This window comes from Trachypithecus francoisi, unplaced genomic scaffold (assembly GCF_009764315.1).
Source record: "Trachypithecus francoisi isolate TF-2019V2 unplaced genomic scaffold, Tfra_2.0 Lachesis_group3, whole genome shotgun sequence".
NCBI lineage: Eukaryota > Metazoa > Chordata > Mammalia > Primates > Cercopithecidae > Trachypithecus > Trachypithecus francoisi.
Genome location: NW_022681468.1, coordinates 130,963,191 through 130,988,032, shown reverse-complemented (window position 1 = coordinate 130,988,032; position 24,842 = coordinate 130,963,191). Strand labels below are relative to the sequence as shown.

The following is a 24,842-nucleotide window of genomic DNA, read 5'->3' as shown; positions in this document are numbered from 1 at the left end:
CTCCGCTTCTCGGGTTCCCACCATTCTCCTACCTCAGCCTCCCGTGTAGCTGGGACTACAGGCACCTGACACCACACCCGGCTAGTTTTTTGTATTTTTAGTAGAGACAGGGTTTCACTGTGTTAGCTAGGATGGTCTCTATCTTCTGACCTCGTGATCCTCCCATCTCGGCCTCCCAAAGTGCTGGGATTACAGGCATGAGCCACCGTGCCTGGCCCCATCTGCCTTCTTATGCAACCTGACCAGCCCCCGAACACTCTCCCTCGTTACTATCTGAGATACAGCTCGCCCCTCCTCTGCTCCCGCCTCCCGGCACCTCTGTGCTGACTATGGCTTCTCTATCCTCACCCTCTTTCTGGGTCAGCGTTCCCTAAAGTGGGTTGTAACAAATCACCACAAACCCAGTGGCGTACCAGTAACACACGTCTGTTATGGTTCTGGAGGCCGGAAGTCCAAAATGGGTCTCAGAGCCCAAAATCAAGGTGTCTGCAGAGCCACATTCCTTCTTGAGGCTCTAGAGGAGAATCTGTTTCCTCCCTTTTCCAGGTCCTAGAGGCTGCCTACATTCCTTGGCTCATGGCCCTTTCTCTGTCCTCAGAGTGCTGCACTCCAACCTCTGCTTCCATCTCCCTGTCACTCCTCTGACCCTGACCCTCTTTGGTCCTGTGGTCACTTTGTAGGATGCCTGTGATAAGATTGGGCCCATCAGGATAATTTAGGATAGTTTCCCCATGTCAATGCTTAATTCTCTCCCGTCTGCAGAGTCCCTGTTGGCCTGTGAGACAGGTTCTGGGTATCAGGCCATGTGCATCTTTGGGCCATTATTCTGTCTGCCATAGAGATGAGATGAACACAGGGTGAACTGGATGTAGAGTAGAACTAACATGGAATTGGTCAGCCTCAGGGTTACTCCCTTTCCAGTTTTCATGACTCCTCAGAACAGGAGCCGGCATGGGTGCCATATAGGTAGATGTCAGCCACTATAACCACTCTGACCTCATGCCATCTGTTTCTTTGGCATTAAAATGTTCTTTTAGGAAAAGATGGTAAAAGTACACTTGGTAGTTATTATTGCTTTTAATGTATATATCTTGCAAAATAAAAACAGTCCCTTCCATTTGGGATGCAGTGAGAGAAAAAAATGTGTAAGACCTATACAATGAAAATTATAACACATTACTGAGAGAGATGAATGAAGGCCTACAGCCTACTGAATGAAGAGAGACGCCAATTATGGGTTGACAGATTCAGTACTCTTTTTTGTTTTGTTTTTTGGTTTTGGGTTTTGTTTGTTTGTTTTGAGACAGAGTCTCGTGCTGTTGCCCAGGCTGGAGTGCAGTGGCGTGATCTCGGCTCCCAACAACCTCCACCTCCCCGGTTCAAGCAATTTTCCCTGCCTCAGCCTCCTGAGTAGCTGGGAGTACAGGGGGCTGCCACCACGCCTGGCTCATTTTTGAACTTTTACTACAGACGGGGTTTCACCACGCTGGCCAGGCTGGTTTGGGTTTTACCATGTTGGCCAGGCTAGTTTCAAACTCCTAACCACAAGTGATGCACCCAACTCAACCTCCCAGAGTGCTGGGATTACAGGCATGAGCCACCATGCCCGGACAGGAAAATAAATATTTTCAACAAATAATACTGAAAAAACTGGATATCCGTATTAATATGGTTTGGGTCTGTGTCCCCACCAAATCTTATGTGAAATTGTAATCCACAGAGTTGGAGGTGGGGCCTGGTGGGAGGTGAGTGGATCATGGGAATGGATCCTTCATGAATGGTGTAACACCATCCTCTTGGTGCTGTTCTTGTGATACAGTTCTCACAAGAGGAGGTTGTTTAAAAGTGTGTGGCACCTCCACACTTCGCTCTCTTGCTCTTGCTCTGGCCATGTGGTATGTGCCTGCTTCCCCTTCGCCCTCCACCATGATTGTAAATTTTCTGAGGCCTCCGCAGAAGCAGAAGCCTCTGTGCTTCCTGTACAGCCTGCAGAACTATGAACCAAGTAAATCTCTTTTCTTTATAAATGACCCAGTCTCGGTTATTTTATACTAATGTGAGAATGTACACATACAGATAAAAATGAACCTTAATCCTTAATTTATGCCATACATAAGTTAATTAGAAATGGACTGTTTTCTTTTTTTTTTTTTTTTTTGAGATCTCGGTTTGTTGCCCAGGCCAGATCTCGGTTTTTTTTCTGAGTCTTGGTTTGTTGCCCAGGCTGCAGTGCAGTGGCAAGATCTCGGCTGACTACTGCCTCTGTCTCCTGGGTTCAAGCAATTCTCCTGCCTCAGCCTCCTGAGTATCTGGGACTACAAGTGTGTACCACCACACCCAGCTAATTTTTGTGTTTTTAGTAGACATGGGGTTTCACCATGTTGGATAGGCCGGTCTCAAACTCCTGACCTCAGGTGAGCCACCCGCCTCAGCCTCCCAAAGTGCTGGGATTACAGGTGTGAGCCAGTCTGCCTGGCCCGAAATGGATTTTATGTAAATGTAAGGCTAGTTGCAGTGGCTCATACCTATAATCTCAGCACTTGGGGAGGCTGAGGTGGATCACTTAAGGTCAGGAGTTCAAGACCAGCCTGGGCAATATTGGGAGACACTGTCTCAACAAAATAACCTATAAAAACTAAGACTATAAAAGTTGTAGAAGAAAACATAGGAGAAAAAACTATGTGATCGTGAGGTAGGTGAAGATTTCCTAGATAGGACCCCCCCCAACACCAAAAGAAAATCCATGAACCTTGAAAGAAAAAAAGTTGATAAACTGAACTTCATCAAAAAAAAATTTTTAATAGAGTTGCGGGGTCTCACTGTGTTGCCCAGGTTGGTCTTGAACTTCTGAGCTCAAGCAGTCCTCCCACATCATCAGCCTCCCGGAGTGCTGGGATTACAGGTGTGAGCCACTGTGTCCAGCTTAACTTCATCGTAATTCTTTTGTTTGTTTGTTTTCTTTTGAGACGGAGTTTCACTCTGTTGCCCAGGCTAGAGTGCAGTGGCACAATCTTGGCTCACTGTAACCTCTGCCTCCTGGGTTCAAGTGATTATCCTGCCTCAGCTTCTTGAGTAGCTGGGATTACAGGCACCCACCACCACGCCTGGCTAATTTTTTTATTTTAGTAGAGATGGGGTTTTGTCATGTTGGTCAGGCTGGTCTCGAACTCCTCACCTCAAATGATCCACTCACCTTGGCCTCCCAAAGTGCTGGGGTTACAGGCGTGAGCCACCACACCCAGCCCACTTCATCGAAATTTAAAAATACAATTAAAGATGGCCAGAACCACCATCTTCCAGTAATTTGCCAAAATGATAAACACAAAGGGAAAGAGGAGAGGCATCCAGTATATGTTCAGCCTTTTAGTAAACTTGTTGTTGTTCCTTTGGCCACATATATGCAAATCTATAAGAAAGGTGATATTGTAGACATCAAGGGAATGGGTACTGTTCAAAAAGGAATGCCCCACAAATGTTACTATGGCTAAACTGGAGAGTCTACAGTGTGACCCAGCATGCTATTGGCATTGTTGTAAACAAGTTAAGGGGAAGATTCTTGCCAAGAGAATTAATGTGTGGATTGAGCACATTAAGCACTCTAAGAGCCAAAATAGCTTCCTGAAACATGTGAAGGAAAATGATTAGAAAAAGAAAGAAGTCAAAGAGAAAGGCACCTGGGTTCACCTGAAGCAGCAGCCTCTACCCAGAGAAGCACACTTTGTGAGAACCAATGGGAAGGAGCCTGAGCTGCTGGAACCTCTTCCCTACAAATTCATAGCATAATAGGTGTTTTAAAAAAAATAAAAGACTTCTGCACTGTAAAAAATGTTTCTCTTGGCCAGGCATGGTGGCTCATGCCTGTAATCCCAACACTTTGGGAGGCTGAGGTGAGGGGATCACCTGAAGTCGGGAGTTCGAAAACAGCCTGACCAACATGGAGAAACCCATTGCTACTAAAAATACAAAATAAGCCAGGCACGGTGGTAGGCACCTGTAATCCCAGCTACTCGGGAGGCTGAGGCAGGAGAATCGCTTGAACCCAGGAGATGGAGGTTGCAGTGAGCCAAGATCGCACCATTGCACTCCAGCCTGGACAACAAGAGCGAAACTCTGTCTCAAAAAAAAAAAAAAAATTGTCTTTATTGAGTAGAGGGTGCTGTCCTCTCCCCTGTTGGGGGAACCAACCCCCAATATTTCATCTAGGGTCTTTCTGTTTTTCCTAAGTGTCAACCAGTCTGAGAAATAAAGAGAGTACAAAGAGAGGAATTTTACAGCTGGGCCTCCAGGGGTAACATCACATATCGGTAGGTCCGTGATGTTCCCTGAGCCGCAAAACCAGCAAGTTTTTATTAGTGATTTTAAAAGGGGAGGGGGTGTACAAACAGTGAGTAGGTTTGTACCTACTTCAAAGGGCAACAAAGATCACAAGGCAAAGGGCAAAATTAGAATTGCTGATGAGGGTCTATGTCCCGCTGTGCACGTATTGTCTTGATAAATATCTTAATAGAAAACAGGGTTCGAGAGCAGAGAACCGGTCTTACCAAAATTTACCAGGCTGGAATTTCCTGAGGAGATACTGCAGGAGACCAGGGCGTATTTCAATCCTTATCTCAACTACATAAGACAGACACTCCCAGAGTGGCCGTTTATAGACCTCCCCCCAGGAATGCATTCCTTCCCAGGGTATTCCTTGCTGGGAAAAGAATTCAGTGATATTTCTCCTACTTGCACATCCGTTTATAGGCTCTCTGAAAGAAGAAAAATATGGCTGTATTCTGCCCAACTCCGTGGACAGAAAACCTTATGGTTATTTTCCCTTGTTCCCTGAAAATCGCTGTTATTCAGTTCTTTTCAAGGTACACTGATTTTATATTGTTCAAACACATGTTTTACAATCAATTTGTACAATAGTGGTCCTGAGGTGATATACATTCTCAGTTTACAAAGGTAACAGGATTAAGAGATTAAAGACAGGCATAAGAAATTATAAGAGTATTATTAGGGAAGTGATAAATGTCCATGAAATCTTCACAATTTATGTTCAGAGATTGCAGTAAAGACAGGCATAAGAAATTATAAAGTATTAATTTTGGGAACTGCTAAATGTCCATGAAATCTTTACAATGTACGTTCTTCTGCCTCGGCTACAGCCAGTCCCTCCGTTCGGGGTCCCTGACTTCTTGCAGCACTCCCTTATATTCTTTGAATATTTATTTATTCAAAGAAATATTTAAAGCAAATTTTAGTTGTATACTAATTCAGTGTGTCATGTCTTTACTATTCATATTTAATGTTATTTCTTGCTGAAAGATGTGAGGTCGCTTATTGTGCAACACATTATTCAACTGGTTAGAAAACGGCCACATACCATTTATGAAATATTTGTACTGGCTTGAAGATAGTCTCTCTAAATCATCGTGAAAGAAATAAAATAATTTACAAAAATGTTAAAACATGGAGTAAAGATTTAAATAAATAATTCATGGCCGGGCATGGTGTCTCACGCCTGTAATCCCAGCACTTTAGGAGGCTGAGGAGGGTGGATCATGAGGTCAGGAGTTTGAGACCAGCCCGACCAACATAGTGAAACCCTATGTCTAATGAAAAATACAAAAAAAAAAAAAAAAAGCCAGGCATGGTGGTGCGCACCTGTAATCCCAGCTGCTTGGAAGGCTGAGGCAGGAGAATTACTTGAACCCAGGAGGCAGAGGTTGTAGTGAGCTGAGATCGTGCCGTTGCTCTCCAGCCCAGCCAACAGTGTGAGATTCCATCTCAAATAATAATAATAATAATCCACAAAGGAAGATATATTAATGGCCAGTAAGCACATTAAAAACATGTTCACCATCATTAGAAGAATATGTACACACATTTGGGCTGGGCATGGTGGCTTATGCCTGTAATCCCAGCACTTTGGGAGGCCGAGGCCGGTGGATCACCTGAGGACAGTAGTTCAAGACCAGTCTGGCCAACATGGTGAAACCCCGTCTGTACTAAAAATACAAAAAATTAGCGGGGCATGGTGGCCAGCACCTGTAATCCCAGATATTTGGGAGGCTGAGGCAGGAGAGTCACTTGAACCTGGGAGGTGGAGGTCGCAGTGAGCTGAGATCATGCCATCGCACTCCAGCCTGGGTAACAAGCTCAAAACTCCATCTCAAAAACAAAAATAAAACTACACTGAACTATACTGAAATAGTACAGCACACCCACTAACAAAGGGTAGCGTTGAAAAGACTGACACCACCAAGTGTTGGTGCATCTGTGGAGCAATTTGAATCCTTTACATTGCTGATGCACAAAGGTACAACGATTTCAGAAAACTCTTTTTTTTTTTTTTTTTTTTGAGACGGAGTCTCGCTCTGTCGCCCAGTCTGGAGTGCAGTGGCCGGATCTCAGCTCACTGCAAGCTCCGCCTCCCGGATTTACGCCATTCTCCTGCCTCAGCCTCCCGAGTAGCTGGGACCACAGGCGCCCGCCACCTCGCCCGGCTAGTTTTTTGTATTTTTAGTAGAGACGGGGTTTCACCGTGTTAGCCAGGATGGTCTCGATCTCCTGACCTCGTGATCCGCCCGTCTCGGCCTCCCAAAGTGCTGGGATTACAGGCTTGAGCCACCGCGCCCGGCCTCAGAAAACTCTTTAGCAGTTTCCTGTAATGTTAAATATACACTACCATATATCCAATCCTATCTACCCAAGAGAAATGAAAACGTGTCAGTTGGGCACGATGGCTCACGCCTGTAATCCCAGCACTTTGGGAGGCCGAGGCTGGCGGATCACAAGGTCAGGAGATCAAGACCATCCTGGCTAGCATGATGAAACCCCGTCTGTACTAAAAATACAAAAATTAGCTGGGCGTGGTGGCAGGTACCTGTAGTCCCAGCTGCTCGGGAGGCTGAGGCAGGAGAATGGCATGAACCCGGGAGGCGGAGCTTGCAGTGAGCCAAGATCGTGCCATTGCACTGCAGCCTGGGTGACAGAGCGAGACTCTTGTCTCAAAAAAAAAAAAGAAAGAAAGAAAACATGTCCACACAAAGACTTGTACACAAATATTCATAGCGGTTTTATTCATAATAGCCAAACATTGTCAACAACCAAATTTCCATCAATAGGTGAATGCACAAAAAATTGTGGTACATCCGTACATTGGAAACCTACACAGCAACAAAAAGATGGAATGACTGATACAGCAACATGGCTGAACCGCAGAAACACTGTGCTGAGTGAAAGGAACAAGACACAAAATAAGACATTACTGTATGATCCTGTTTATATGAACTCTAGGAGACAAAGTCTCCAGTGGTAGAAAGCAGATAAGTGGTTGCCTGGGGCTGGAGATGTGGTTTAGGATGACCGGGAAAGAGCACAAGGAAACTTTTAGTGATGCAAATATTCTTGATCATCGTAGTAATAACTTGGCTGTAGACATTTGTCAATGCTCATTAAACTGTACACTTAAAATGTGTGCATATTTGTAAATTTTACTTCAAAATACTTTTGTTTCTATATGCTAGCAATGAACAATTAAAAATTGAAATTCAACAAGTCCATTTCTAATAGCATGAAACAAAATACTAGAGGTAGATGTAAAACCTATGCACTGAAAACTAGAATTTGAGTTAACTTTACTTTGGTCATTCTATGTGACCACTTAGAGTTTTTGTGTTTAAATTTTGTGTTTAAACCCAGCAGGCTGGGTGTGGTGGCTCACACCTATAATCCCAGCACTTTGGGAGCCTGAGGCGGGCGGATCACAAGGTCAAGAGATCGAGACCATCCTGGCCAACATGGTGAAATCCCATCTCTATTAAAAATAAATAAATTAGCTGGGCATGGTGGCAGGCACCTGTAGTCCCAGCTACTTGGGAGGCTGAGGCAGGAGAATCGCTTGAACCCAGGAGGCGGAGGTTGCAGTGAGCCGAGATGACACCACTGCACTCCAACCTGGGCAACAGAGTGAGACGCCATCTCAAAAAAAAAAAAGAAAGAAAGAAAACATGTCCACACAAAGACTTGTACACAAATATTCATAGCGGTTTTATTCATAATAGCCAAACATTGTCAACAACCAAATTTCCATCAATAGGTGAATGCACAAAAAATTGTGGTACATCCGTACATTGGAAACCTACACAGCAACAAAAAGATGGAATGACTGATACAGCAACATGGCTGAACCGCAGAAACACTGTGCTGAGTGAAAGGAACAAGACACAAAATAAGACATTACTGTATGATCCTGTTTATATGAACTCTAGGAGACAAAGTCTCCAGTGGTAGAAAGCAGATAAGTGGTTGCCTGGGGCTGGAGATGTGGTTTAGGATGACCGGGAAAGAGCACAAGGAAACTTTTAGTGATGCAAATATTCTTGATCATCGTAGTAATAACTTGGCTGTAGACATTTGTCAATGCTCATTAAACTGTACACTTAAAATGTGTGCATATTTGTAAATTTTACTTCAAAATACTTTTGTTTCTATATGCTAGCAATGAACAATTAAAAATTGAAATTCAACAAGTCCATTTCTAATAGCATGAAACAAAATACTAGAGGTAGATGTAAAACCTATGCACTGAAAACTAGAATTTGAGTTAACTTTACTTTGGTCATTCTATGTGACCACTTAGAGTTTTTGTGTTTAAATTTTGTGTTTAAACCCAGCAGGCTGGGTGTGGTGGCTCACACCTATAATCCCAGCACTTTGGGAGCCTGAGGCGGGCGGATCACAAGGTCAAGAGATCGAGACCATCCTGGCCAACATGGTGAAATCCCATCTCTATTAAAAATAAATAAATTAGCTGGGCATGGTGGCAGGCACCTGTAGTCCCAGCTACTTGGGAGGCTGAGGCAGGAGAATCGCTTGAACCCAGGAGGCGGAGGTTGCAGTGAGCCGAGATGACACCACTGCACTCCAACCTGGGCAACAGAGTGAGACGCCATCTCAAAAAAATAAAAAATAAAAATAGTCAAGCAGATAAAACTTACTTGAAAAAAATAGTTAAACTGTGTGTCAACTGGAAAGTGTAATATTTTTGCTTAGTGAATGAAAATTTTAGTTGATGCAAAATGAGACTCTTGATACATTCCTTTCTTTTTTGAGACAGTCTCGCTCTGTTGCCCAGTCTGGAGTGCAGTGGTACGATCTCGGCTCACTACAACCTCTGCCTTTAGGGTTCAAGCAATTCTCTGCCTCAGCCTCCCGAGTAGCTGGGATTATAGGTGCCAGCCACCACACCTGGATAATTTTTGTATTTTTAGTAGAGACAGGGTTTCACCATCTTCGCCAGGCTGATCTTGAACTCCTGACCTCGCAATCTACCCGCCTCAGCCTCCCAAAGTGCTGGGATTACAGGCGTGAGCCACCGTGCCCGGCCTCTTACACTTCTTTCAAAGGTCATTCTCTACTTACTGGAACGAAAACAAAGTATGGCTTATCTAAATAATACATAATATAAATATTTCACAACTTAAGCAAGGCAGTTCGGCTGTTTTTGTTTTTAAAGAGACAGGGTCTCACTATTTGGTCCAGGCTGGTCTTAAACTAGCCTCAAGTGATCCTCCCAACCCAGCCTCCAAAAGTGCTGAGATTAGAGAGGCATGAGTCACCACGACCGGCAAGCAGGACAGTTCTGAAAGCTCTGGACCCAAGTTCCTAAAGCTGATGCAGAGGTCCCCCACTCCCACCCTGGGTGATTCAGCTCTACAGAGGAATTGATCATCATTTAATTAGAAAATTACATTATTCAGAGCATCTCATCCCACTGGCAAAAACACAAGAGTTGATTGCCAACGGCTTGTAAAAAGCATTTGGTTTTTCTTACTCTGAGCTATATCTCTAGAGTGATTGTCAAACCTTGCTGTACATGTGAATCCTGTGGAGGAACTTTTGGGGGTAAAACATGCTGGGACCCCATCCATGAACCTCTGGGGGTGTGGCCCAGGCTCATCACCCGTTAGACCCCAGATTTTGCCCAGTTAGCATCTATGCAAGTTCAATTATCTTTTCTTTTTGAGACAGAGTCTTGCTCTGTCACCCAGGCTGGAGTGCAATGGCATGATCTCGGCTCACTGCAACCTCTGCCTCCTGGGTTCAAGTAATTCTCTTGCCTCAGCCTCCTGAGTAGCTGGGACTACAGGCGCCCGCCACCACGCCCAGCTAATTTTTGTATTTTTAGTAGAGATGGGGTTTTACCATGTTGGTCAAGCTGGTCTTGAACTCCTGACCCTCCTGACCTTGTGATCCGCCCGCCTCAGCTTCCCAACATTCTGCTGGGATTACAGGCGTAAGCCACGGCACCCATCCAATTATCTGTTTTTATTTTTACTTTTTTTTTTTTTTTTTTTTGAGACAGATTCTCACTCCGTCTCCCAGGCTGGAGTGCAGTGGTGTGACTTCAGCTCACTGCAACCTCTACCTCCCTGGTTCAAGCAATTCTCCTGCCTCAGTCTCCTGCGTAGCAGCAACTACAGGTGCACACAGCCATGCCCGGCTAATTTTTATATTTTTAGCAGAGAAGGGGCTTCACTGTGTTGGCCAAGCTGATCTTGAACTCACAACCTTAGGTGATCCACCCACCTCGGCCTCCCAAAGTGCTGGGATTACAGGCGTGAGCCACTGCGCCCGGCCTAATTCTCTATTTAATCAGCGACCTTTTACAAATGAGGTTGCCTCTTTTGTCTTAAATCAGGGAACACAAAGTGACTTTGCTAGAACAAAAAAAAAAACAATAGGCAGAATTTGTTCAGTATTTGACACAAATTTTCCCACTTAAACCCTTACAATAGCCTTGTTCCTACTAGCGAAGCTGACTGTAGTATTCTGGACATACAGATAAATTGCCCATAATTGAACACATCTAGCAAATGGCAAACTGGTTTTTGAGTCCCTATTCATCCACATTCTGAAGCCTATGGTTTCTAGACTGGATGCCCCTGCACGTTGTCCCGGCTGCAAGGGCCTTCCCTGTAGTACCATCTTACCTAATAAATTTGAGTGTTCTTGGAGTAGTTCAGAGGGAGTGAGCTGTCAACCAGGTGAAGCAAATCCTAGCAGGCTACCTGTCCAGAGGCCCGGAATGGCAGATCCAGGGGAAATAAAGTCATTAAAGAAGCTAACAGGTAATTTGGTAATTTTAGAAAATTAGGGTGTTAGTTCATTGAATCAGAATTCCTTAGAATTTTTAGTCTTATATTACCATGTCCTTGAGGGATGCACCATTTCTTGTCATGGTATCTGACCCATTTCCCCTGCACTCCACCTCCCAAATGCCTGAAATGTGGTGAGGAAATTAATGAATTTATAGTTGGACATCACCAGATTTATTAAGAGAAGGGGAAGGGCATGGTGGCTCACACCTGTAATCCCAGCACTTTAAGATGCCGAGGAGGCAGATCACTTGAGGTCAGGAGTTCGAGACCAGTCTGGCCAACATTGTGAAACTCCGTCTTTACTAAAAATACAAAAATTAGCCGGGTGTGGTGGCAGGCACCTGTAATCCCAGCTACTTGGAAGGCTGAGGCATGAGAATCACTTGAATCTGGGAGGCAGAGGTTGCAGTGAACTGAGATTGTGCCATTGCACTCCAGCCTGGGAGACAGTGAGATACCATCTCAAAAAAAAAAAAAAAAGAGAAGGAAAACTCTCTCTGTCCAAATGAAAGGTTATTGCTTGAGCTTTTGATGGGCTCAGTCTCATAAACTGATCAAAAAAAAATTTTTTTTTTTGAGACGGAGTCTCACGCTGTCGCACAGGCTGGAGTGCAGTGGCACGATCTCGGCTCACTGCAAGCCCCGCCTCCCGGGTTCACGCCATTCTCCTGCCTCAGCCTCCTGAGTAGCTGGGACTACAGGTGCCCACCACCACACCCAGCTAATTTTTGTATTTTTAGTACAGACAGGGTTTCACCGTGTTAGCCAGGATGGCCTCATGATCTGCCCACCTCAGCCTCCCAAAGTGCTGGGATTACAGGCATGAGCCACCGCGCCCGGCCTAACTGATGAAAATTTAACCAGTGAGTAGATTTCATTCTCATTTCCTAACCTGTTGGCAAATCCAGGTGGGAGACTACATGGTGAGCACAGAGCCAAGATGACTTCATGGCTAATGTTTATGCCTGGGGCAGGCATCTCACCTCAGACAGCATGAATTCCAGGCTGAGAGCTGCTGGTGTGGGCAGCCTGTCCCTAAACAATCCCGTTTCTTACTGATAGCTGCACCAACGGGTGGCTTAAGTATTCAATCTTAATTGTGTTTGTTACACCAATGCTACAACAACGTTACACGAACTTCAAGACAAAGCCCAGGCTCCCCCATTCCAACCAGATTGCTCTCCCTAAGTCCCTATTATAAAAATTCTGAATCCTTCACATGGTTATTCCTTCATCCAATATTTATTGAGTGGCTACTAAGAGCCAGGGGGCAGGGATACAGCAGTGAACAGAAAAAATAGACGAAAACAGCTGTCCTTCTGGAGCTTACATTCAAGTAGGAAAAAATGGATTATAAATAGACTAGATGGCAAGGAGGGGGAATGCTGAGAAAGGGAGTAAGTGTGGCAAATTTATTTTATTTTGAGATAGAGTCTTGCTCTTGTCACACAAGCTGGAGTGCAGTGGCGTGATCTTGGCTCACTGCAACCTCCGCCTCCCGGGTTCAAATAATTCTCCTGCCTCAGCCTCCTGAGTAGCTAGGATTACAGGCACCCACCACCATGCCCGGCTAATTTTTTTGTAATTTTAGTTGAGACGGAGTTTCACCATGTTGGCCAGGCTGGTCTCGAACTCCTCACCTCAGGTGATCCACCCACCTCTGCCTCCCAAATTGCTGGGATTACAGGCATGAGCCATTGCGCCCGGCCGAAGTGTGGCAATTTTAAATAGAATCAAAGAAGGCATGGTTGAGAAAATGACATTTTTAGCTAAGAACTGAAGCAATGAGGAAGCGAGCCACATGGCTATCTGAGGGAGAGCATTTCAGATGAAGGAGCACAAGCAAAAGGCTTGAGATGAGATGCTGTGGTCAACACATGGAACCAGGTGAACAAGGAAGAGAGTAGTAGGAAATGAGGTGGCAGACTGAATGTATTCTGCAGATGGAGAGACATTAGAGGGCTTGGAGGGGAAGTTGATCTTCTCAGAGAAAAATGTTAAGAGGGGTAGAAGACATAGATATTGGTGATTTTGGTACGGAATATGTAGGTGAACATTAACTACATGATAACTGCCCCTTAGGCCTGGCTGGAATGGCTAAGTCAAAAGGAAAGAGAAAGAAAAGACAGAAGCTTATCTGTAGGAAGCACTTAAAGGATTTCAGGAAACAATTTGTTTCAGATAAAAATAACAGTATTGTTGAGTGGTGCGTTTTAAGGGATATTATTAATTTTACCTACAGCGCCCTTACTGAGTTGAAGGTGGTGATTATTTGAGAGGATTAGTTTTTGGGGGTAACTACACATGGTAAATTTGAGGTGTTTGACTGAAATGCTAATTAAGCAGTTATTGGAGGTATTAGAAAAGATTCATCTTTAGGTAGAGAGATGGATTGGATGAGATTCTTTACAAATGCAAAAAATCTGACAATTTTTTTTTTCCTTTTTTTTTTTTTCTAGACGGTGTCTCACTCTGTAGCCAGGCTGGAGTGCAGTGGCGCCATCTCGGCTTACTGCATTCTGTGCCTCCCGGGTTCAAGCAATTGTCCTGCCTTAGCCTCCCAAGTAGCTGGGATTACAGTAAGGATTCAGTATTTGTTAGGACGTGTTAAGTATGGAGGAACTGAGTTAAGTGACAATCCAGGCAGAAGGGTTTTAAATGTTTTCATTACTTCATACATTTAAGAGCTTGAGATTTTTTCTATGTAATTTCTGAGCTTTTAATTTTATTTTACAATGATTTTTGGCATGTGTAGTTTCTGACGTCAGCATCCTGCCCAGCTTACCAAGACTGGTTACTATCTTTCTTGAATCTTTTTTTCACCATGTGAGCTGTCTATAGCTTCTAACTCATTGATGCCATTGCACTGTGGCGAAACATTTGGATTGTGCATCAAGCACACGGGGAATGGCGCATTTTCCTCCATTCTCTTGGCTTTGAGGAGACTGTCTTCCTTCACGGATCATGAAGTCAGGAGTTCAAGACCAGCCTGGTCAACATGGTGAAACCCTGTCTCTACTAAAAATATAAAAAATTAGCCGGGCATGGTGGCAGTCACCTGTAATCCCACCTATTTGGGAGGTTGAAGCAGGGGAATTGCTTGAACCCAGGAGGCAGAGGTTGCAGTGAGCCAAGACAGCACCACTGTACTCCAGCCTGGGCAACAGAGCTGCCCATCTTGACAACAACAACAACAACAACAAAATCTCTAAATAGGCCAGATGCAGTGGCTCACACTTGTAATCACAGCACTTTGAGAGGCTGAGGCGGGCAGATCATGATGTCAGGAGTTTGAGACCAGCTTGGCCAACACAGTGAAACCCCAACTCTACTAAAAATACAAAAAATAGCTGGGCATGGTGGCAGGCGCCTGTAGTCCCAGCTACTCGGGAGGCTGAGGCAGGAGAATCGCTTGAACCTGGCAGGCGGAGGTTGCAGTGAGCTGAGATGGCACCATTGCACTCCAGCCTGGGTGAGCGCTAGACTCCATCTCAAAACAACAAAAAACCCTCTAAATTTGGTTTTCACTATTGACCCTGAGCCAGCCAGGTCGCTGCGAGCTGCTGCCGGTGATCGCTGAGGGTCACTCAACCTGAATGCAGCATATCAGGTGGTTTTGTCAGGTTTTCTGAACTTAAAAAAGCACTCGCCATGGCAACTTGAGTAAAAAATAACTACCTAAAATGTCTGTAGGCTTGTACCCTTCAGTGTAAGTACAGAAAAGACTGAAACAAATTAAGGATCTAATGTTTAAAATGCAGGTTACTATCCAGATTCCCATCTGAAAACTGGTCAGGGTCAGTAATTCTACCTATGGCTAGGAGGATTCTTCTGAGTATTAGGCAAGCAAACTTACGTCAAACGCTTAGCACATTGCCCAGCACGTAAAGCGCGTAGCCAATGTTAGCAACTGTATGATAATCCCTTCTAAGAAACATAGTCCCACTCTACAAATGAGGAACCATTGAGAAGTGACATTCTAACCTAAAGTCACCAACATTCACTCCAGTGGATACTGAGGCTTCTCCTGTAACACTCTACAAAATGCTGTGATCAAGAAATGAAGTAGACCTCCCTCACACCAACGTACACACCCAACCTGCTCCCACAACTGTAGGACTGGGAATGGCAGAAAAGGTAAGAAATCTAGAGGAGTCCCCACGGTGCCAGTTCCCCAAAGGACCAGAGACCACGGTACCTTGGTTGCCCACAGCACTGGGAAGTGTGAGCCATCTCATGGCATGACTGTACCGAGCATAGAGAGTGCTGAATTTACCAGAAATCTAGACCATTTGGATTTTTCACCACTGATTTATATAAAGAAATGTGGGAAGCTTTTTTGAAAAAACAGCATTTACCTTGAAGAGCTTTCCTAAAAGAGATGCCTTTTTTAAAAAATGCCATAGGATTAGTGGTTAAGTCTCTAACACGTGAACAGCATATGCTGCCCAGCTACTGAGGTGAAGAGTCTAAGCTAGATTTATTTCTGAGGAACACAGACCAAAAGACAGCCTGTAGAGCTCTATACCTAGTCAGTCACCTTGGGCTGAACTACAGAAAGAACTGGAAAACTAACACCTAAAACGCTGAAAACAAAGACACATACAATTCGAGGTGTGGATTTTTATTTTCACAAAAAGACAACAATGTCTTCCCACATACAAGTATTTACAAAACCCAACTGATTCACCCATCTAGAACCTGGGTTTTTTTCCACTTCTCAACATAGTTGGGAACATGGAAACATTAATACCCACACAATTCCCAGAGATGGAATTTATCCATCAAACAGTGCAGATTACCTAAAAGTGCACTTACCTGCACAACTCGGTCTAAGAACCTTGTGAAACAAACCTCATGGCCAAGGTTTCATGAATCTATTTGGTTTCATACCATGCAAACCTGAACAAGTGTGCTGCTACACTAAACTGAAAATCGGTTCTCATTTTACAATTAAAAAGGTTCTCAACACTTTAGCAACTATACAGAATATGAAGGTTTATTTCAAAAAAGATTACATTTTTTTAAACCAGGGTACACAGATGCACTTAATGTAACAGTACCTTCTGCAAAAATAGGTTACATAATACTCAGAAATGCAATGAACAATCTTATTCTCTAAAAATTAGACAGCTAAGACTTCTTAAGCATAGACAGCCTTCAAAATGGAGGCTGAAAATGCTTGGTGAAAAGAAGTAACTCTAGAGCCAGACACCACAGAGCTAAGGCTGCAAATTAAACCACCACCACACAGCTGCAAACTACTCTTTATAGTCACACGGCGTTAAACAAAACGACTTCAATTCCATCTTTTCAAATGTGTCTCGGTGCTGCAAGAAAAAAAGTTGAATGATACACAAAACTATTAAAAGTTACAACAGAACTATTTAAACATCTTCTCCAAAATTGAGAAAAGCAATCATGTTAAATTTTTAAAAAGAAAAGTCTGACAGAACTCTCAAGCAAGTCAGAGGTCCTTTTCATAAGTAGTCAAGTAAAGTTTACAGGAGATTTCAATAAATTATCATAAAACCATGGCAGAGAGCTCATTTTCAGAATCGTCGTGGAGGTCCACCCTTAAATGGCTTAAATCCGGAGCCACTTCCTCTTGGCATGGAATTGCCACTGATTTGTACAATTCTATTAATTGGGGATGCGTTACTGAAAAAGGTTTAAAAGAAAAAAAGTCAGAGAACAAAGAACAAATCATCACTGCAGATACTTACGCAGCACTTAACATTTGCCAGGCACTGTTCCTGGTACTTTATCCAAGATAAATCATTTACTCTTTTCAACAGTCCCCTGAGGTCTGAACCATTACTAACCCCACTTTACTGATGAAGAAACAGATTTGGAGGTTGAGGAACTCGTCCAGGTCACAGAGCTAATAAAATGGTGGAGCAGAGATCTGAACTTGGGCAGTCTCACTTTGAAGCCCCATTACTTCAGAAGCCAGTTGCAGATCTGCATGTGGATGGACTACAGCAGCAGATCTCTTAAGTGTGGACCCCAAACCAGCAGCAGTAGCACCAGCTGGGGGCCTGTTAGAAATCCAAATTCTTACCCCCATCTCAGACCACTGAGAAAGAAACTCTGGGAGTGGGACTCCCAGCAACCTGTTTTTGTTTGTTTGTTCTTTTAAATATATATATTTTTAGACAGGGTCTCACTCACTTCCCCCAGGCTGGAGTGCAGTGGCACAATCATGGCTCACTGTAGCCGCCTTGACTTCCTGGACTCAGGTGATTCTCACACTTCAGCCAGCCACCAGAGTAGCTGGGACTACAGGCAAGCGCCACCATGCTCAGCTAATTTTTTAATTTTTAGTAGAGACGGGATTGCACCATGTTGGCCAGGCTGATCTCGAACTCCTGGGCTCAAAAGATCTGCCAGCCTTGACCTCCCAAAGTACTGGAATTACAGGCAGGAGCCACCACGCCCGGCCAACCTGTGTTTTAACAGACCCTCCAGGTGATTCTGTTGTTTGCTAAAGTTTGTGAGCTAAATTATAGGAAGTCATTTAAAAAATATTTCTGGAATCTTTATGTGTAATGCAACAGAGCAGATGTTAGTAACACAAAAAAGCAGACCCTCTCCCCCGACAAAAAACCTTTAACAGGCCGGGCACAGTGGCTCACACCTGTAATCCCAGCACTTTGGGAGCCGAGGTGGGCGGATCAAGGAGAATTGCTTGAACCTGGAGGCAGAGGTTGCAGTGAGCTGAGATTGTGCCACTGTACCCCAGCCTGGGTGACAGAGCGAGACTCCATCTCAAAAAAGAAAAAACTTTAACAAACTAGGAGATAAAAATTTACAGTGAAGGCCGGGTGCAATGGTTCATGCCTATAATACCAGCACTTTGGGAGGCTGAGGCTGGAGGATCACCTGAGGAACAGGAGTTTGAGACCAGCCTGGCCAAGAAAGTAAAACCTCCATCTCTACTAAAAATACAAAAAATTAGCCGAACGTGATGGCACATGCCTGTCCTAGCTACTTGGGAGGCCGAAGGAGAATCACTTGAACCCGGAGGTGGAGGTTGCAGTGAGCTGAGATAGCGCCACTGCACTCCAGCTTGGGGGACAGAGACTTAGTCTTGGGAAAAAAAAAATTGTCTATAGTGAAATGGTTCAGGCAGAATAAAACTAGATTATAAAAAGGCTTAAATGCCAGACTAAGGAATCTGGGCTCGATCCTGTGACCTGGAGCAGCTGCTTATTGTAGTTTTAGAGCAATAAATGGTATAACAAAATGGGAGTTTCAACAGTTCAATTTACAAGTAGGGTAATGGAACACAAAAATAGTAATTTGGGAAGATCAGATAGAAGCTAAAATGAGGAATAAGGGATAGCTATGATAAACTTTTTTTTTGTAGAGACAGGGTTTTGCCATGTTGCCCAGGCTGGTCTCGAACTCCTCAGTTCAAGTGATCCACCTACCTTGGCCTCCCAAAGTACTGGGATTACAGGCATGAGCCACTGTGCCCAGCCTGAGAAACATTTTTTTAAAAAATGGAGCCACACGGCCGGGCGCAGTGGCTCATGCCTGTAATCCCAGCGCTTTAGCAGGCCGAGGTGGGCAGATCACAAGGTCAGGAGTTCGAGACCAGCCTGGCCAACATGGTGAAACCCTATCTCTGCTAAAAATGCAAAAATTAGCCAGGCATGGTGGTGCACGCCTGTATTCCCAGCTACTTGCTTGAACCTGGGAGGCAGAGGTTGCAGTGAGCCGAGACTGTGCCACTACACTCCAGCCTGGACAGAGCAAGACTCCGTCTCAAAAAAAACAAAAAACAAAAAAGAACCACACTTAGAAATTTATGCTAGGAATGAAGAAAGGTAAGGACAAGCCCCGTTTTTCCAGTCAGGGTGAGTGAAATGGATGGTGGCACTATCAAATTAAAAGAAGCTGCAGGCAACAAAAGGGACACAAAGGTTTGAAATAGGAAAAGAATGAGTTCGACTGTGATCTTGAATTCACGGACACAGCAAAGCACTTACATGGCAGTGGCAACATGAAGGTGAAAGGAAACAGCAGTGTCTAAAGCTTAGCCATGGGAAGGAGCCTGCAAAGGCAGTCACAAGGGCAGAAAGAAAGTGATTGTGCCCTAGAAAACAGACTCCCTCAAAGATAAACGACCATGTGAAACAGTGTTTAACCACCAAGGAGTCCAAAACCACGAAAATAAAAGAATCTATATTTATCAGGAGAAGAGTCATCAGTGACCTTTACAAACCGGATACAATGAATGGTGAGCTTGTGCAGGCAGAATTAGCACACTTACTGAAGTTTGATGGTAGAAGTGACCATGGAACAATAGTGACCTGGGTCACTGAGTCAAGTCAGTATCTCTCCTAAGAGGAATGGGAAAGAAAGGAGGACATGAAAGAGATGGGGAAGCTGAAGACCTGCTGGCTGAAAGGCCACATCCGACCTCGGTGTGAAGAGAAAGTAAAGCTCGCCTCTTAATGTATGAATAGATTTTGTGTTAAATGTCTAAAAGCTCTGCCAAGAGTTATTTTAAATAACAGGGAGGAAACAGAACACACTTTCAGTTTTTTCTTCCTAAGAATTTGAGGAATGCTAGGTAGGGAACAAGATGATGGTTCCAATGTGAGGTTAAGATTCATTATCTAGACTGGGTGCAGTGACTCCTGCCTGTAACCTCAGCACTTGGGGACGCTGAGGCAGGCAGATCACCTGAGGTCCGGAGATCGAGACCTGCCTGGGCAACATGGTGAAACCCCGTCTCTACTAAAAATATAAAAATTAGCTGGGCATGGTGGCGCATGCCTGTAGTCCCAGCTACTTGGGAGGCTGACATGAGAGAATCACTTGAACCCGGGAGGCGGAGGTTGCAGTGAGCCGAGATCTTGCTACTGCACTCCAGCCTGGGCGACAGAGTGAGACTCCATCTCAAAAAACAAAAAACAAAACAAAAGGATTCATTATCTACTGGATCCTACCATACATACATACCCATATCTAGATCAACTTGCCAGAACGTCACTGAATTCATTTACAAGGAAGAATACAAAGTAACACATTAATATCAGCTGTTCTACACACAGTCTTTTGGAGACTCTGAGTTGATACAGGGAAATGTTCAGGCCGACCTAGGGTTTTCACTAGTTGCAGTTCAGTCTCTCGGAAACTATAATGACTTTTATGGAAAGGATCAAGTGTTGGTTGTGTGCTGGCAGAAAAAGTCTAAACTGGTTAGTCGTTATTTACCTTGAATGCTGGGTTATCATGCCTGCTCCTGCCCGGCCATCACCCATTCGCCTCGTATCATGATAGCTAGGCCCTTGAGAGGGTGGACCATGCCACTCTTTCCTTGGTCCGCTTGTGTCCCGTCCATGGCGTTCAACCACATGTCGCTCCTCAGGATAGTGCTAAAAGAATAGCATATGAAAAGTCACTTGGGCGGGCGCAGTGGCTCATACCTGTAATCCCAGCACTTTGGGAGGCTGAGGCAGGCGGATCACCTGAGGTCAGGAGTTCGAGACCAGCCCAGCTAACATGGTGCAACCCCATTTCTACTAAAAATACAAAAAATTAGCCAGGCATGGTGGCCCACACCTATAATCCCAGCTAGTCAGGAGGCTGGGGCAGGAGAATCGCTTGCACACTCCAGGAGGCGGAGGTTGCAGTGAGCTGAGATCACGCCATTGCACTCCTGCTTGGGCAACAATAGTGAAACCCCATCTCAAAAAAAAAAAGTCATGACACCCTCAGTCTCGGTCTCATACCAACTTATATTGGTGTGCTTTTAATGTCAGAAGCAAATTAATAAGATGTCTGAGAAGATAAAAGGATGAGTAGTGCAACAGCATATGGAAAGAGTTTGTATCTATTTTGTAGTGAGAAGCTACTCAGGCTTCAGGGTAGGGTATGGAGGAAATGATTCAATACTTTTTGTTGCCGTTGTTTTGTTTTTTGAGACGGAGTCTCGCTCTGCTGTCAGACTGGAATGCAGTGACGCGATCTCAGCTAACTGCAACCTCCGCCTCCTGGGTTGGAGCAATTCTCCTGCCTCAGCCTCCCAAGTAGCTGCGACTACAGGCGTGCGCTACCGCGCCCAGCTAATTTTTGTATTTTTAGTGGACACGGGGTTTCACCATGTTGGCCAGGATGGTCTTGATCTCTTGACTTCATGATCCGCCTGCCTCAGCCTCCCAAAGTGCTGGGATTACAGATGTGAGCCACCGCACCCAGCCAATTCCTTTTTTCAAAAATAATTATTTTTGGAGACATGATCAAGTGCTGCCCAGGTTGGAGCACAGTGTTGCTACCGTAACTCACTGCAACTGTGAACTCCTAGGCTCCAGCAATTCTCCTGCCTCAGCCTCCTGCCTAGCTGGGACTACCGGGTGCACACCACCATGCCCAGCTAATTTTTTAATTTTCCTGTGCAGATGGGATCTCACTATATTGTCCAAGCTGGTCTCAAACCTCTGGCCTCAAGTAATCCTCCTGCCTTGGCCTCCAAAAGTGCTGGGATTACAGCCATGAGCCACCAGGCCTGGACATTAATTTCTATTTCTGTATTTTCTAGCACCCAAGGACTTTTTGACCCTTGATCATTTCAAATACTTGGATCTTATATTGACTGTAAGAATGCACAGACAGAGATCAAAACCTTAAGACAAGCCACGGCGGGGCCTATGATCAGCCTATCAGGACAACATGCAAACAGCACAGAAAACAGGAGTTGTCAACTTATTTTACATCGTACTACTTAGTGCTATGGCACTTACAAGGTGCTACATCCCTAACTATGGAAAACAGAGTAGCAAACACAAAGAAACAGAAACTGTAGAACTAGGGATCTAAGGAAAGAGAAAGCAAGCATTGTGATACTTAGCTTACAGGAAAGAAAGCAGAAGGTACCCACAGAGAGGCTTAGATACAATACTGGCAGAACAATTTACAGACTAACACTATGAAAAAGAAAATTTTCAAGGGAGCATACAAGATCTCCTCCTAAGGACACATTTTCTAAAAGGACATCTGAATGCAGAGGGCTGGTCTTTGAGACTTTCTTAAATTTTACTGTAAACAAGGCAGACTTATCTGGATTATAGACTCAGTCTTAAAAATTCTGTTTAAGGGGAGGGCATGATGGTTCATGCCTGTGATTCCAGCACTCTGGGAGGCAGAGGAGGGTGAATCACCTGAGGTTGGAAGTTTGTAACCAGCCTGGCCAACATGGTGAAACCCCACCTCTACTAAAAATACAAAAATTAGCCAGGCGTGGTGGCGCACATCTGTAGTCCCAGCCTCTCGGGAGGCTGAGGAAGGAGAATCACTTGAACCTGGGAGGCGGAGGTTGCAGTGAGCCGAGATCACGCCACTGCATGTCAGCCTAGGCAACAGAGTGAGACTCCATCTCAAAAACAAACAAATAAACAAACACACTAATATGTATTAAAATACAAAACAAACACCAGCATATAATGGAGACACACACATTGCACAGTTCTTTTTGGTATATAATTTATGAAAGTATGCCCTAACTGTGCTACTATCAACCCACATGCCAGTATTTCATCAGTAGAATACTTTTAAATGAGGCAAAAGGTTTTTGTTCATTTCAGTCTCTAAGAGATGAAGATACTTTCCTCTGTCCAGCTCATTAACTTACAAAATATTCAAGTCAATGTAAGTGTCAAAAGAATAAAAATTTAAAAATATGTAACATTACACTCATCTACCTTTAGGATAAGAAGACAAAAAACAGACAAAGGTCTATTTCAATTTTACACTTTAAGCTACTTAAATGAAGCAGGAGAAAAAGATGTGTGTATGTATACATACATATATATAAATACATACATACATATATATATATATATATATATATTTTTTTTTTTTTTCCCTCCCAGACAGGGTCTGGCTCTGTAACCCAGGCTGGAGTGCAGTGGTGCCATCTTGGCTCACTGCAACCTCCAACTCTTGGGCTCAAGCGATTCTCCTGCCTCAGCCTCCAGAGTAGCCGGGATTGCAGGCGCACACCACCACACCCAGCTAATTTTTGTATTTTTAGTAGAGATGGCGTTTCGCCATGTTGCCCAGGCTGGTCTCAAACTCCTGAGCTCGGGCAATCTGCCCACCTCGGCCTCCCAAAGTGCTGGGATTACAGGCATGAGCCACCATACCTGGTCAAGAATATTTTATTAAGAAGGAAAAAGTGAAAAGGAAACACAAATAGGGGCCATAGGGGCCAAAGATTTCAGATCCAGTTTGAAAGCCTCAATTTCTTAAAAAGAAATAAAACCAAAGTTATCATTAGACAGGCTCATTTATCAAATTAACAATTCTTAAATTTCACTAGGAAGTGTAATCAAAATGGAGTATTTCAAGGCTAGTACCTTAACTCTTTGGACTACTGATGGTCAACTCTGACAGTAAAGTATGAGAAAAATTCAGATTAATTTTAAAAATTAAAATTAAAGGCCGGGCGCGGTGGCTCAAGCCTGTAATCCCAGCACTTTGGGAGGCCGAGACGGGCGGATCACGAGGTCAGGAGATCGAGACCATCCTGGCTAACACGGTGAAACCCCATCTCTACTAAAAATACAAAAACTAGCCGGGCGAGGTGGCGGGCGCCTGTAGTCCCAGCTACTCAGGAGGCTGAGGCAGGAGAATGGCGTAAACCCGGGAGGTGGAGCTTGCAGTGAGCTGAGATCCGGCCACTGCACTCCAGTCCGGGCGACAGAGCGAGACTCCGCCTCAAAAAAAAAAAAAAAAAAAAAAAAAAAAAAAAAAATTAAAATTAAAAATTAATGCCTCTCAATCATTCCAATCTAGCTAATCTAGGCCATATCAAAATGTTACTGTATATCCAGAGTAGCTCATGAATCCTCTAAATGTATGTGTGCAGGCTGGAGGCAAGCCTCCCGCAGCATTTACCTGTGATCCACCTCCTCGGTCTGTGATGACTCCTCTGTCTCCCTCTCTGCTCCCGTACCCCGAAGCGCTGCTACGATTCCCAGGGGGAGCACCTCTCACACTGTGCCCTGATACTTCTCTCCCAGATCGTTCTGGCCTTTCGACTCTGTTAAACAAAACGTAAAAACATACATGATCAAAACTGTAATTTTTTTAACCCCAAGGCATGAGACCACTGGGAAAGCATTACAAAGTACCCAGCTACCTTGTTTCCCGTTTGTCAGTGGACATGCTTCCTTCACTTTTCCAGCTGGTGGGTCTGGAAGGATTGGGCCCTGTCTCTCGAGGATGTCTAGGATGAGTGATATCAGGCCTGTCATGAATAATCACCGTTCTCCTTTCGTCTCGCTCCCCTCGAACTTCTCGCCTGTCTGATTCTCTAAGTTCGTTTCTTGGTGGAGGCTCATTTCTTCTGGAGTCACTGAAATTTTTGGGATATCTTTCAAAGCTTGGATCTTCCCTTCGTGCAGTAGGTCGTGCTTTTTTCCCCTCACTTTGACCAACAAAGCGATCCCGCCTATTGATTAGAAACAAAGAATATAGGTCCAAGAAGTGCTTACTTGAGTGCTTAATTCTTCTTAACTTTGTCTGCATAACCTATAATGATGAAACCAAAAAATGAACTTAAGGCAAAGCCATGGAAAAAAGCTAGTTATTGATTATTACAACTCATTTTCTTTTAAACTGAACTAACTGTCTAGCCTAAGGTTGGTTTTCTTAGTGTTCAGGAGAAATGATACC

The 24,842-nt window shown here is 44.3% G+C and overlaps 1 protein-coding gene across 11 annotated transcripts in view; it reads right to left on the bottom strand.

Moving 5' to 3' along the window:
- Positions 1 to 15,758: 15,758 nt before the first annotated feature.
- Positions 15,759 to 24,842, bottom strand: part of SLTM (SAFB like transcription modulator) — a 74,396-nt gene continuing 65,312 nt past the window's right edge. For 10 of the 11 annotated variants that reach the window (XM_033189955.1, XM_033189950.1, XM_033189951.1 and 7 more), the window contains 4 exons: positions 24,307 to 24,618; positions 24,063 to 24,207; positions 20,382 to 20,542; positions 15,759 to 16,811 (listed from right to left, as the gene is read on the bottom strand). In XM_033189955.1, the coding sequence (XP_033045846.1) occupies positions 16,703 to 16,811; positions 20,382 to 20,542; positions 24,063 to 24,207; positions 24,307 to 24,618 (727 nt within the window). In that variant the 3' untranslated portion in view covers positions 15,759 to 16,702. Of the gene's footprint in view, positions 16,812 to 20,381; positions 20,543 to 24,062; positions 24,208 to 24,306; positions 24,699 to 24,842 lie in introns of those variants that run through there. The other variant, XM_033189962.1, reaches the window with a different exon arrangement.